General features: G+C 40.0%; 1 protein-coding gene across 5 annotated transcripts in view; it reads right to left on the reverse strand.

Annotated features, from left to right (window-relative positions):
• syne1a (spectrin repeat containing, nuclear envelope 1a) overlaps positions 1–14,388 on the reverse strand; it is a 149,269-nt gene that overhangs the window by 101,166 nt on the left and 33,715 nt on the right. For 4 of the 5 annotated variants that reach the window (XM_042391296.1, XM_042391294.1, XM_042391295.1 and 1 more), the window contains exons 8-20: positions 10,581–10,676; positions 9,824–9,907; positions 7,974–7,994; positions 7,427–7,519; positions 5,995–6,176; positions 5,638–5,834; positions 4,926–5,038; positions 2,862–2,969; positions 2,282–2,419; positions 1,468–1,632; positions 1,205–1,317; positions 893–1,061; positions 681–777 (exon numbers count right to left, since the gene is read on the reverse strand). In XM_042391296.1, the coding sequence (XP_042247230.1) occupies positions 681–777; positions 893–1,061; positions 1,205–1,317; positions 1,468–1,632; positions 2,282–2,419; positions 2,862–2,969; positions 4,926–5,038; positions 5,638–5,834; positions 5,995–6,176; positions 7,427–7,519; positions 7,974–7,994; positions 9,824–9,907; positions 10,581–10,676 (1,576 nt within the window). The remainder of the gene's footprint in view (positions 1–680; positions 778–892; positions 1,062–1,204; positions 1,318–1,467; positions 1,633–2,281; positions 2,420–2,861; positions 2,970–4,925; positions 5,039–5,637; positions 5,835–5,994; positions 6,177–7,426; positions 7,520–7,973; positions 7,995–9,823; positions 9,908–10,580; positions 10,677–14,388) is intronic. The other variant, XM_042391297.1, reaches the window with a different exon arrangement.

The raw sequence follows: 14,388 nt of genomic DNA on the forward strand, positions 1-14,388 counted from the left end.
AAACTTAATGAAACCAACAAGCTTGCTCAGTTTGCGCCCAGAGACCTGCAGAAGTGGAGCAGCCCCTAACTAGCAAATGGGGTCGTATTCCCCACTGAGAGCCGGGAGTGGAGGAACCTCATTTAGCTGTAGCCTGCAGACTCTCCCCCTCTACCCAAGCTGTAAAAACCAGACAGAGGCAGACTGAGCAGCATTGGTTGCTGAAAGGGGAGAATAAAGTTGAGATATTGCATACAATAGTGAGATATTTGGTGGAAATTTCAGATAAATGCGACTTCCAAAGGACAAGAATGCAATACAGGTTGGGCAATATGATGATATATGCTGTGAGATTATCTAAATTTGCCATACTGTTTATACCAAGATGACTATCCCTTTAATATCTCTGGTTGCATCAGACCAGTGTCCAGACCAGTTATTGTAATGGTGGATTTTAGTTGTTTAAGCAAATTGGACAAAACATCTGTAAAAATAAAAAAATACTATATGTTCCCCATCCAAGAAGATTACTATTCTATTAACTAACTAACTATTAATGAAGGTTATGTTGTATATTACATATCCTACCCTTAATTTACTGTGCACATCTTGAATTTTATGTATCATATGTACTAGTCATACAGTATGTGTGGTGTGTTGAGTGTTTGGACAGTGATTTAAATGTTGTGTTGTCTTCTCACCTGAGCTGTCAGTGTTGACATAGGCCTCAGCAGCACTTTTCAGGGACTGGAACAAAGCCTCATAATTTTCAAAGAAATGATGCTTCTCCACAAATAACTGATGAAGACAGAATTAAATAAAGTAATTTTACTTTTCATGTCTCTCCAGATGCTAAAGATTTGGTTAACATTTCAGTACAATATGCAGAGAGTGTATCAGAGTCTGAGCTTACAACATAGTTGTGGAGCATCAGTTCCATTGACTCTTGTCGGCCGTATTTAATGATCCAGGATTTGAGCTTGGACTCCGCTAGAGTGAGAAAGGCCTGCATGTGGTGCTTGTTCTCCAAGAATTCCATCTTAGCCAGGTGGATGCTGGAAGATGTAGAGACAAAGTTCATCCTGAAAAAAAGACAAAATTCACAAAAGATATCAGACCTACAGCTTGACCCTCACATTTTGCTGAAAAGCAGAATGTGACACCATGTTTGACAATGTATAAATCAGGTCTCTGAGTCAGAGGCTGAGGCAGGTGTCTTTCCTACCTCTCAGCCATGTCTTGGAGCTGGTCTGGTGGAACAGAGACTCCATCAACACTTCTGTCCTTATGGATCCTCTGAAAAACCTGCTGGTGACTCTCGAGGCGCTTCAACACATCCTGAACAGTGTAAATACATACAGCGCATGAACACAAAGAGATACTGTCACCACTGTATCCAGCACCTTTGAAATGATTTGTATGTGCATGTTATGTTAAATTCACACTAGGTGTCCTGGTTTTGTCTCTCGCGTATGGCTCCATGCTAACCTTGTGCTGCTCTAAAGCTCTGTGGACAGTATTAGCTGTCTCGTCATGTGCCTGTTGGACGACGATCTCGTGTCGCAGCGCTCCTTCAGCCTGGTGCAGCCATGTCCCCACCATATCCAGAGGAGCAGGCAGAGACCTGTCCAACTGCAGATGCCAGTCCAGGAGCTGAGATGCAGAAAAAGAAATCAAAGACAAACATTTCATGAACAGATTGTGATTGTCAAAATCATTGCATGGTGCAAAAAAAAATAGCCTTTGGTTCCCCAATAAAAGCTCAAAAGTAACATAAATTACAGATAAAATAATTACAATGAAAACTGACAATTACATGCTGAAAAAGAGCAGACTGTCACGCATCTTTGAACTGATAGCTTTGTCATCATTAGTTTGTGTCTCAGCTGAATTAAACTACAAGGAAGGAAACACCATAGCTGCCAGCAAAATGACACATTAACATTGCTGTTAGAAAACAGTCTTTGATACACCCCCATATTGAAACCTTTAATATGTGGTCATAACATAAGAGACTTTACCTCTGCTGTTTGCGCTCAATTTTTTTATTAGAATTAAAAAGTACAATTAATCAGATCAATTGATGTTTTTTTCATAATGTCTTCATGTATGTACATTTTTTTAAAAGCTCGACAGACCTCCAAGAGTAGCTTTTTATGTTTTTTTTATTTGTCAGAATGATGAAGCAAGAAATAACAGACTGATATCCAAGACAGAGCCATATTTTACAAACTGTTGCCAGGATGACTCTGCACAGTGTGACACTATAGCGGACATAGATGTTGACTCCTGTTTCTCTCACCCTATTGGAGACCCTCTCCCAGGCCTGTTTAACCAGAGCCTGATCCACAGTCAGCATCCCGTCCTTCTGAGTAGATTGCAAAGCTCCCTCCACCTGCTTCCTCCTCATCTCCAACTGTACACGCAGACTCTTGAACAACTGAAAAGAAAAAAAAAAGGTGAAATCTGTTCATAATTCACATTTCTCTGTCCCTTGTGAAAGCATGTCCAAAAATATTCAAGTTACAATATACAGACATCAGAACAAGTGCTCTCTCAGGGTTCACACCCTCTTCCCCTTGGTGCCTAATCAGACCTTCATAAAAACTGTAGCTAATTGCCTCTGAATGCCATCCCTCTGTCTAGTTTCAGATTCCCAGACTCTTCTTAATAATGTACAATGAAAATAGGGATATTCCACATGCTACTGAATATGGAATGTATCCTGGGGCTTGATGGAATAAGCCAGATTGACTGAAATTATGACGGCTGCTGTCTGATCCCCACAGTGTAATGCCACGATTAAGCTAATAATAGGAGCGTCTGTGCCCAGTGTGCCCAGTCTAAACTACACAAACACACACACGCACACACACACTAACCTGGTACTGTTGAACGAGATTGCCCTCAGTCTCCTGAGCCTGTACTGTGTCTCTCTCCAGCTGGTCGAGCCACATTTTGAGCTCCCTCAGGCTCTTTCGCTGCTCTCTCTAGGAGGCCGGGATGGTGGAGGGATCGCGGGGTGAACGGTGGGTGGAATGATGGACATGGAAATTGAGAAGTGCAAAGGGGAAATGAAAACCAAATAAAAGAGGGGGCATACAAGGAGGGGAAAGGGTGTAAAGGGGAAAGGGAAAAAACAGGAAGACGGAGAGAGAAAGTGATTAACCAGAAGGATGTTTGACAGATTAATGAAAGGATGGAGGGAGGAAAAGGGTGAAAGAAGGGGCAGAGCACGTACTATTAAACATGTGTTCTGCTAATCCTCTGTGTCTCCCTGTAGGACAAAATGTCAAAAACCCACAGCTGCCAAAAACACTCTGCTTAAACAGGGTACTTTGTCTAAGACCCCCCACCAACATTTCATTGGATTTTAAGTTACCATGACGATAATACTATGCTGCTCAAAAGCTCGTGAGCTGTTCAGTCTCAGTCTATTCAGCTTTATCACTTCACGATGGCTCCTGTGGGGAGCCTTATCCTAAAACTGTATTCTTTATGACAGCTTAAGACGTGGAAATAGATTAAAATAATTCTAAAGGAAAATAGTCTATTATCTGTCATATTGTACTCTCCACAACTTCTGCACAACATTTTACCACCAGTGTTTCAATGGCTGTTTTAGACAATAAAATAATACAACACTTTTACGGTTCATTGAAAACAAAAGGGCCAATTGACATTCATTCAATATAACACAATAGCATATTCGGGACAAACGTCATCATGTTAGCAAGAACTGTCAACAAAGAACAAAGCAGGTAAGAAACACAACAACCAGAAAAAAAACAAAAAAAAACAATCAGCGTTGTGAGATGACAAAACACAGTGTGGCTTAAAAAGCAAGTAGTTAGCACAGCTTCACAGCAGCTCCTGACACTCTTAACCTTAAAAAACAGACAACCTCACAAGCTTTCCATCAAATACGCTGTATCAATGCACACTGCCAATGCCAGAGGCTTTCATTGTCATGCTAATGGAACCAGGAGCCATAGCGCTAGGTGGTAACATTAATAAATGGTAATATCACATCTTATTATACTGGACTTCCTTTTGTTATCATGGCTCAGAAACCCTGCGGCAGGAATATCACATCAGGTAAGATAAAGAGCCAATATTAGCATATAGGCTCTATTTTGACATGGAAAAACAATGTTTAATCTCACCCACACTCTGTACAGTAGACAGCAATACTGTAATTCAATATTAGAGCCAGAAAAATAAGGATTAATCACATTTATATGGAAACAATGAATGTTCAAGGGTGCTAATTACATTGAGCTGCGGAAAATGATGGAAAACCTGCCCCTGGGACCTTAAGTTACTATATAACCTACCTCCAACATTTCCGCTATATCGCGAGGAGTAAGACCGTGCTGTAGGACAGAGGCCAGCACAACAACCACAGGAAAGCAGTCACCACACAAACACAGCGAGACAAAGACAAGGAGAGACACCAAGAGAGAGATGTGCAGAAAGGAAAGACATAAACAACAGGCAAGACAATGCCAAACCTGAGTCACATAACAAGTGAAATATGTTTGTTTTAAGCTTTGGGAATCAGCAGATGGGCGGGCGTTGCTGCATTACAGCGCTAATTAAATTGCCAATTGAGGAAATTTAAAAATCTAGTGATTCAAAACCTTTCTTGTGTCTGTTTAAATGTTTTTCTTACTTTTACAGTATCGGGCCATGACGTTAGCCTTAACCACCCATCATTTACAGGATAAACAAGCAACAAACAGTAATTGGAAACACTCAGCTATGCTCGCTTCAGTTCAACACTAACGAAAGACAGACAAAATGTCATTTATGCTGCATGTCATGGCTGAAGTTTGACATGATAACTGTGACGTTTCAAGAGAAAGACAAACCATGTAGGATGCAGAAAGAGAGAAGATAATGAAAGGCGTGTCCAGAATGAGATAAATCTGACAGCTGGTTACCTCTTCTTCTGTTTGTCCTTCAGAGTCGGTCTGCTTTAGGTCGGGATGATGCTTCAGGAATTGGGCTACGTATGTCATAATGGATTTCTCATCGGGTTTGTCTACGTCAACATCTGAGAAAGGAACCGAATGAATGTAATCAGAAGTGATATCAAGTTGAAGCCTCTTGACAATTCTCATAGGAGAAAATAACTGGCACTGACAAAAATGTTACAGTCTGTTCGGAAACAGACGAGCAGCCCTTTAAATGAAAACAACCTTTAGCGCTTTAGATCAGTGTCCAAGTTTTTCTTGCGAGGTTCCACCACGCTGAATCTCACGGCCTAATAGACCTTAATTATACTGATGTCAAGCTTGATTTGTCAGAGTTCATTCTGAAGGGCAGGCGTGAAGAGGCACAGATGGTGTTTGGCAGTGTCACTGACGTGCAAATCTGATGGTGTGACAGATACCCATGATTGTATTTCTGTATTCTGAAAAACCAGCTCTGAACAATGAGGCGCTACTGATTTAAATGATATGTTGGGTAAAGTGATTTCTCATTAACTGAGTGAGAAACACAAAGGTCACACTGTTGGTTTCTATTAAAGAACATATAGCAGAGAGAAAAAGGAGGAAAATGACTGTAGAATTAGTTTGATCCAACGATGTTGTAGGTATGCGATATGTAATGTTTGAGTCTTTATGAAATGCTATTAGAGATGTTATTTACCCTCTGGATCAAGAAGCTGTGGAATGCCCAACTCCGTCTCAGCCAATAAGAAGGCTTCCTGCAGATTTTCTCGGTTGGGCCTCCTCCATACACGCTCCATGTCGACTATATTGGGCCGGAGGGCATGGATAATGGCAAAGAATGCTAAACCTGTACGCCAACTGGGACCAAAGTCTTTCACCTCGAGCCCCAGACGTCTAGAAAAGGACAGAACATCACAACATCACAGCAAAAGAAAGAAAAAATACACTTTGAGAGAAGAAAAGGTTTTCATCTTCACATTACACTGATGATGGTGTTATATAAGGAAATGGTTTGTTTTGCAGAGACACTTGAGCGTTACAGGAGGCTACATACTTGGTGGCTGTCTGCTGGACCCATCTCAGCAGGGCCTTTCTGGCCCCACCCTGCACAGGTGGGAGAGGTTTCCTCTTGACAGGTGGGCTGGTGGTGTCAGTGCTGCTGGTGGAACTTTCCACTGATGAGGTGCTGCTGGATAAGGCCTGCAGTGCTGGTAGGCTACTGGTTAGTTCCTCTATCTGTGGGCGATAAGAGACAATGAAAACTCAGGCCATCAGTACAGTACCTACAAATTTACTCAATTACTTGTAATAATAATTGCTTGCTGATCTGATGCACAATAAAAAAACAAAAAGCTTTAAAAATATACATATACTGTAAACATATGTGTTTTGTATATGTGTATATATTGTAGATACATAAACATTTTGCTACTACTGCTAATACTTCTTTGTTCTTCTGTAGTAGAAGTAGCAGCAAAATGTCTATGCATCTCTGTGTATATATTGGGTTTTTTTATATATATACTGGCGTTCTCGGAAGCCCTCTATCACATTGCTTGTGAGAGGTCAACCTTAATTTATCCAGCTGACGGTCCAGTGAGCAACTCCACACTGGAGCATTAGGGAACTGAAAGTCTAAGAACAATGAGACCAAAGAGAACATATTTCCTTCTTCACTTGCCAACTCAATGTACTAACATTAACTTTTCGCAAATTACTATATTTACATTTCATATTTTGAGTTTTGTCTACTTGCACATCGCCCATATATACTGCTTTTCAGGAACTTGGGATAACAGTCATAAAATGTATTATTAGACTTCAGCCAATACCAGCTGGTCAGTTGTTGAGGATTTATTGCTAATCTATTTCTCAGTTTCTCCTCTCTACTGCCAGAAAACTGAGGCTGCTCACAACAGAACACAGAGAGAATCCATAAAATCACTTTGACACAAACTACATCAATATATCAGTAAGTGAATAAGTGTACAGTGTTGTACGCTTTATTCAATATCTTTATGTTTGCTAGGACAGCATGCATCTACATGTGTTGATGTTGCTAAGGGACTGCACTATTTTGATTAAGTTCTTGTTGATCTGTGCATGTCTGAAATGCCTGAGGTAGCAACTGCTTGTTTTTTCAGAGTGGATGAAAAATTGATTTCCCCAGTTTAAATTTCCTCTCAGTTCAAACTGCTGAGCATTTTGCCAGCTAGAAGAAGACATTTCACGGTCCATGCTTTCCTTATAAGTCCTTTCCATTTTATAATAATACCTCGTTTGTGGATGTGCCATCATGTTGATTGTGTGTTGGCAGCCATGTTATCCTTTCAATTTGTAGGCCTAGTAGTGAGCTATCAGTGGTGTTTTGATTACATAATTGACTAAGATGTTCACATGTTTTCTCCTTGTGTAAAATGTAACATACTGAATTATGTACACTGTATTTGCTAATCTATTACCTTAATTAACTGAAGCAATTTTACCTGGAAATAGAGGATGATGGTCCACACCAACCCCAAAACAATTGATGGTCGTCCATCAACAATATCTGTGGAGTTGATGTTCACTAGCTTGATCTGTGTCAAAAACACAACATCCGGCATTGAAATATTTAAAGATCAATTAATTTCAGATCGTATTCAGTTCCAGATTATTTACTTAACGCTTTGGTAACGCTTTGATTTAATCGCTACCACCCCCCACATTCAGCATTCATATTTAGCATTTACTATAGTTCTATGGACATCCATAAGTAGAGGCTGATGTGTAAAAAAATAATGAATGAAAATAAAGTGAAACACAGTTGCAATAATATAAAATATGTCTTTATTGGAGAAAAGTGTGTCCAAACACAAAACACACAAAACACAAATTCCCTCAGTCTAGTGATTCAATCTTGTACGCATGTTTACACAAAATGAACAATATAAAGTATGAGCGTAATCTGCAGCGCTACAGGATGCAGATAATCCTAACCCTATCTATTCCATGTATGTACAAAACCAGGGCAGTGACGTTATGAATACTGACCGGAGATCCTCTGTAGGCAGACTGGAGGGCAGATAAGAAAAGGACACAAGAGAGGGAGAGAGAGAAAGGGTATTTAGAAGTACTCTAGATACATTTGATTAAAGGGGGATGCCTCATTGACTGTGACATGGCAGATACTGTAGCATCTCAGAGGTGAGATAACTTGAGTGGTTTGCTGAGAGGAGAGATCTATCATCACCACACAGGCAACAGGGATTATATCCAGCAGAGATGGACATAGAGAGAGAGAGAGCAAGAAAAGGGAGAAAGAGAGGGCTGTATCTTGTGATATGATGAATTATTCTATATTATCACACAGAGGGTTAAATTAAAGAAGCGCTGCGGCACAACAGGTCATCATATGGTAATACATGCCACTCCATATAGGTGAACAAGCATGCAGGAAGAGATTGGGGGCAGGCGAGGGCAGCGTGGGGAAGGGCGGGACAGTGGCTGATAAGAATACATGCAATACATGGTTTCATATTAGAAAACACAGCAGGTTATATTGGAAACTCAACCCAGCTGTGTGGTTAAAGTGTTTTATGTTATGACCACACACAAAGCAGTTTCCTTGGTACCAACAACAGTGTGTAGGTTAACAAGTATAGATAAGTGGAGTCAATTGACTGAAAATCATTTGCGATCGATTTCGACAACCGATCAATGACATAAGTCATTTTCAAGCCTCGTCCCAGCCTCTCAAATGTGAGTATTTGCTGCTGTTCTTTGATCTTTGTTAAGTGAATATCTTCGAATTTTGGGCCATTAGTCAAACAAAACAATTTATTTGAAGTCACTTTGAGCTCTGGTGATGGAAATTTTTCACTCTTTTCTGTAATTTTCCAGCTTAAATAATTGATTGATTAATTGAGAAAACAATAAACAGATGAATCAATAATGAAAATAATTGTTAGTTGCATCCTTAGTTTCAACAGTTTATGAATATGATGAAATGGTAAACATCACGATGCCACTGACTGAACACTCGACTACGTTTTCTAGGATACTGATATAAGAGTGAACATGTATCAGGCATTAAGCCGTTGGACCTGTAAAGCGAAATGTAAATACAGTCTAGACATACACCAGATTTACACGCAGAGCATATTTACATTTAATTTCCGACATAGATTTACTAAGTCACAGCCACGCAGACATATACAGCAGAGTGCCCACTGACGTCTCATCGCCAGACTGCAGATTACTGGTGTAGGATTTGCGGTTTTAACCCTGTCACATTTGAGGAAGACAAATCAATGTCCCTGCAGACACCAGCTCATACTTTTCAACTGGCTTTATTTATGTATATCCAAGGACGAGGCGGGTGAAGCTTTGAGAATGTTTTGCTAATCTCATGGAGGGGCAGTTGATGCAGTTTATGATTAGTTAATGCAATTCTGCAGATGACGCTGGAAAAAGGAATCATGAACCATGTTTATCTAAAGTGAAGACAACAGAAGTAAGAGAAAGAAAACTGGCAAGTACTAATATCATAAAGGGCAAGAGGTGTGGTACCTTTTTATAGAATTTTTCATCAAATATATGCAGCCAAACAAATAATAAATGCCATTTAGATAAAGAGAAAATGTGATGAAAGTCAGCGTAACAAGACAGTAAAGCCTGAACAGGAATCTTTGTTGTGAAAGCAGAGTGCAGTGGTATCTGGATAAATGAGGAATGTGGGAAGGTGGAGAGAGTCAGAGGCGGGGAGGACGGGGAAACAGGTCACACAAGGTCAGGATTCAGTGTTTGCGCCCACGAGGCAGCAGCTGAGCAGGGAGAGCAGCAGGAGGGGTAAAACCGATGAGGAAAAAAAAAAACATAAAAAGAAGGCTCTGAACTCTTACCTTCCTACCCTCAAGGAAGTTGAGAGCTGTACCGATGTTAGCGACCCAGTGGATCCTCTTTAGCTTCTTGCCTTGCTCACTTGGCTGGAAGGAAAAGGGAGAACAATGGGGAGAGATGGAAAGGAAGAAATAGAGAAACATAGAGTGTGGGTAAAATAAAACAGTGCTATTGAAAAGAAGAACATTTATTTTATTACTTGTAAGTATTAAAAATTTAGGGCACACTCAGCACAGCATAAACAATATCAGCAAACACAAATACAGAATCAAACAATAAATTAAGACCAAAAATATGGAATCCAATCACAGCTGTGTTCGGATATAAACAGTCAGATCAATAGGACATAGACAACTTAGACCTTAGGCAATATTGGCCAAGTAAGATCCTAAAGCTGTCTTTGTCTGTGTTTGTTGAACTCTGATCTGTCCTGGTTAATCTGGGCTTTTCTATTCAATTCAAACATCCTAATAAAAACAGATCGATGAGCATTTCCATGTAATTTGTTTCTCATTTCACATGCACTGCATTAGGTCCGCAGGTCTTTTGAGATTAGCAAAAAAACGCTTGTAAAAACCACATTAACAAACATTTTTAAAAAAATTACTAACTAAATTTCTCATTTACTTGACCAGTCTGATCCTCGTTATATCAGTTCAACGTGATCGAGTTAAAATTTAATCCAGCAATATCAGAGGAGATGAAGTCCTTGAAGTAGGGGGCCAAATCACATGCTCTAGAAATGATCATGAGACTAACCAGTTTTTGTCCAGAGAGGATTTCCAGCAGGGCCAGCAGCATCACACCATCCTTGATGTCCTCAAACAGGTCTGTCACCACCAGAGGAGGGACACGCTATAAGACAAAAGAAATATAGTCATGGACCTTATTTGCAAAAATGTTTTTGACTTCAGTCATCCAGAAAATAATGTCGAGGCAAGCAGCAAATGGTGATAAAGCTTTTGACAATGAAAACTTGCACTTTGACGTCAGTGTAACTGTATGATTCAAAATTGTAGTCACATAAATGTACTGTTTACATAAGCGTTGCATGCCATAAACTCAAACAAAGCATTCTCAGTTTTCTTGGAATGCAAAGACTTTGGATTTGAGTCTTAATAGCTTTTGCAATGTACATGAAACTATGAGGCAAGTGGTGGTTTTTCTGCATTATCCTAATCTAAGTGGTTCGGAGCATAAATAATACAATAAATACGCTGTATAAATTTTGCTATAAGACGTTAATTTCAACTTGTGAAACACGGATAAAGGAAATCCTCGTAAGAAAAAAAAAAGTACTTGAAGCCTCAAAAGAGTTTGGCTGTGCCACGTATTACTGACAGCTCGAGTCAGCCATAAGCAGAGGCTCAGCAGGCTCTGAATGGGGTCTTCAAATCCTAAAATATGCTGATGATTTCAAACTGTATCCTTCTCATTGACTTCCTCCCTGACCTGACACAGACTTCCAGACGCGGGAAATCCACATATCTCTGTTTCTTGCCGACGCCACATCAAGGATTTCTCTTAAAGCAGAGTCACATGCTGGGGCTGAGGAGAGGTTTAAAGAGGAGGGAGTGGGGGGGGGGAGCACTCAGATGAGCGAGCCATTCACAGGGAGATTAGCTGTGAAGGGAGTGAGGGAGAAGGAGAGAGGAGAGGAAAAGGCGGAAGCGGAGACATGTGCATGAATGTGTTTGCGTTAGCACGTGCGTGCGGAGAGTGTGTCTGTTGATAGAGAGAGAAATATACAACCCCCCCCCATCATCATAGTGGATATGCGAGAGGGGTATAATTGAGTAGAAAGAGTGGCAGCGAGAAAGATGATAGAAGGCAGAGAGAGAAGGGACACTAACCTCACGGCTTTCAAAATTAATTAGCAAATACAGTAGCTCTTTGCGCTAATTCCTCTTCTAATGTCATTTCATGGCTTTGGATATTAGAATATTCAGACAGCACTTGTGCTCCTCTCATAAAGTGACAGAAGAAACAGTTACAAAGACCCCTTCAAAGGGATAAATTATACCATGAGCTAATTGAAGTTAAATTTACCTATTTGTTCATTATAATCCCAAAGCTAATGAGGAAATTTTCCGTCTAATTACAAAATAAGAAAGTAATATCCATTTCCTCTGCTCAGCCACATGAGCTAAAAAAAATAAATCAAGGGCTTAATGAGCTAATTACATATGAGTGTCTGGGCCATAATTGATTGTGAGCAGAGAAGTTTCAGATTGTGCGTCTGTCTCCGCTCTCATGTTATTCCCTCGGTAGACTTGACTCAGTGGATTCCACAAGATCAACAGCATGAAAGATGGAGGGAGGGGCAGAAACAAAGAGAATGAAGGGTCTCATTTTGAATTGCAATACATCCAGGTTGAAGGAACAACTGATACTAGACGCTTATTATTCGAATCTTTTGAGGGCAAAGTGATTTGCCAGCTTAACTTGCAATTTACGTTACAAAATTTACTTAACTTAATTTAGAGGATACGGTAAGTTAATTTATACCTGGGTAAAATCCTTGATAAACGTGTGATACACGATGAGTATCTCTTCAAATACTTCTGGCTACTTGCAAGAAAGCAATGACACAGAAACGGCTGCAGGCAAACTCTCTAACAAAGAACGACTGAGTTGCAATTGTCAAGAAGACTGAGTTGCAATTGTCAATGAAACAAACTGTATGGAAAAATTTACCTTTACCTTAAGACTACACTATGAAAAATATGTGAAATACTGGAAAAAAAAAACATACTATATACAGTATTTGTGCCTGTAAGATGTAACTCATTGAATATGTCATTGAAAGACGCGGTATAGTAGTAGTATGTGCTATTCATACTTGAAAATATCAATGAAAATAAAGTTGCAAGAAAAAAAAATCATAGTATGTTACTGTACCTACAAGCACACACAATTACCTCAAATATTATGCGCTCTACATCTCATCTTGGTTTAATTTACTACACTCTGATGAGGAATAAAACAATAAAGAGAGTATTGTGGACTACATATATCCACAACAAAGTAATAGGAAGAGAAAAAGTAAGAGATCATAATAGTTGGCAGGTTGAAAATTGAAAAATTAAGTTGGCTAAGGCACATAAAATGTACCATGAAGTGCTGGGTTTGAATGTAGTGTGCGTGGTGTGTGTCATCCACTAAACCACCCTCCCCACCCCCACCAAAAGCAGAAGGGGTTGGGTGGGAGCAGGGAAGTAAACAGTGAAAGAGGACCGCTGAGCTTCACTTTACTGGTACTGTAATCTCAAAGAACACTTGGTTCACTGATTACTGTATTAAAGCTGTTTGCCTAGAAAACGCCTGAAAGACGATGAGACCTCTGCCGCTCACACCGGCCACTCTGTAATTAAGCTTTAACCTTCTCAGAAAGGATTTGTCATAATGGAAACTTGGGGCCCACTCACTGAACACCCCACCCCAACTTGTCACTCCACTGCCATTGGTGCAACTTGAAAGCCTGATGCTTACTTGAGAGCCAAAATGATGGCCATTTTGCAAGCATTAATGTAACACACTATATTCTGACGTAATTGTAGGGTCTAAACAATATTATCCTTTAAACAAAAGAAATAACCTGCAAAAAATAATGTTGTTCTGCCCTCTTACAGTTTATACCGTTGGTCTATAACTGGTGACTTTATCTGGTGAACTACTCCGATTAATGAGAGTCATTAATCTTCTGTATAAATTACCCGTTCTCATACGTCCTCTCTCATGGAAACTCTTTGTCAGAGCTCATAAGACTTCTTTTGTTGTACCTGTGGAGTGGAAAAGTAAGGGGGAGGGGAGGTGATAGTGAAAGGAAGCCCTCATGCCATGTCTCAACTCACCTAACGATTAATCACATACCTTTAGGCACTGAATTAAAGACCTGTGATAACTGGAGTGGCCTAATCATCTGCATAGCCAAGGGCATGATCTATCCCTCAGAGAGCAAAGCTAAACCAACTGTTAAAGCTTCTCTGTCTTTTATCCTTCTGTCTGTCTATCTCACACATTTTTTTTTTGCCTAATGTGCCTCTTTAAATGGTTCTTTATAGAGTATTTATAGCTGTTAGACAAGTCCGTAGGATGCTGTTTCGTCTCTACTTGTCTGCAGAATGATATCCTCAAGAAACGCACCTCTTTATTACAACAGATCCTCTGCACCAGCTGAATTGACTTTTCCCCCCTACTCATCACAAAGCTCTCTCCGAACATTTACCAAGCTGCTGTGACGACCGAGACATTTTTGAAGACAAATATAGTCCAATCAGTGTCACTATGGCAACGTCAGGCATCAGGTGAAAGGGTAAGCAGTTTCATGATAGGCAAGGAGGAGGAGAGCAACTAATTTGATCAACTAGGTAGAGAGAGAAGCGTCGGGACCAAACACTGTTATCTCTTCCGATGGGACTGTGAGGGTATCGCTAATCTATTGATTAGCTGAATTGGTTAATTAAAGTGAATTTAAATTAATTTTCCAGGATCTTTTCTCAAATCTGTTTATTTGTGTTTTTGTGGTACCAACAATACTTAATATTGGGTGCGTAAGACCACAGCT

The sequence above is a fragment of the Thunnus maccoyii genome, chromosome 17, assembly GCF_910596095.1.
Source record: "Thunnus maccoyii chromosome 17, fThuMac1.1, whole genome shotgun sequence".
NCBI lineage: Eukaryota > Metazoa > Chordata > Actinopteri > Scombriformes > Scombridae > Thunnus > Thunnus maccoyii.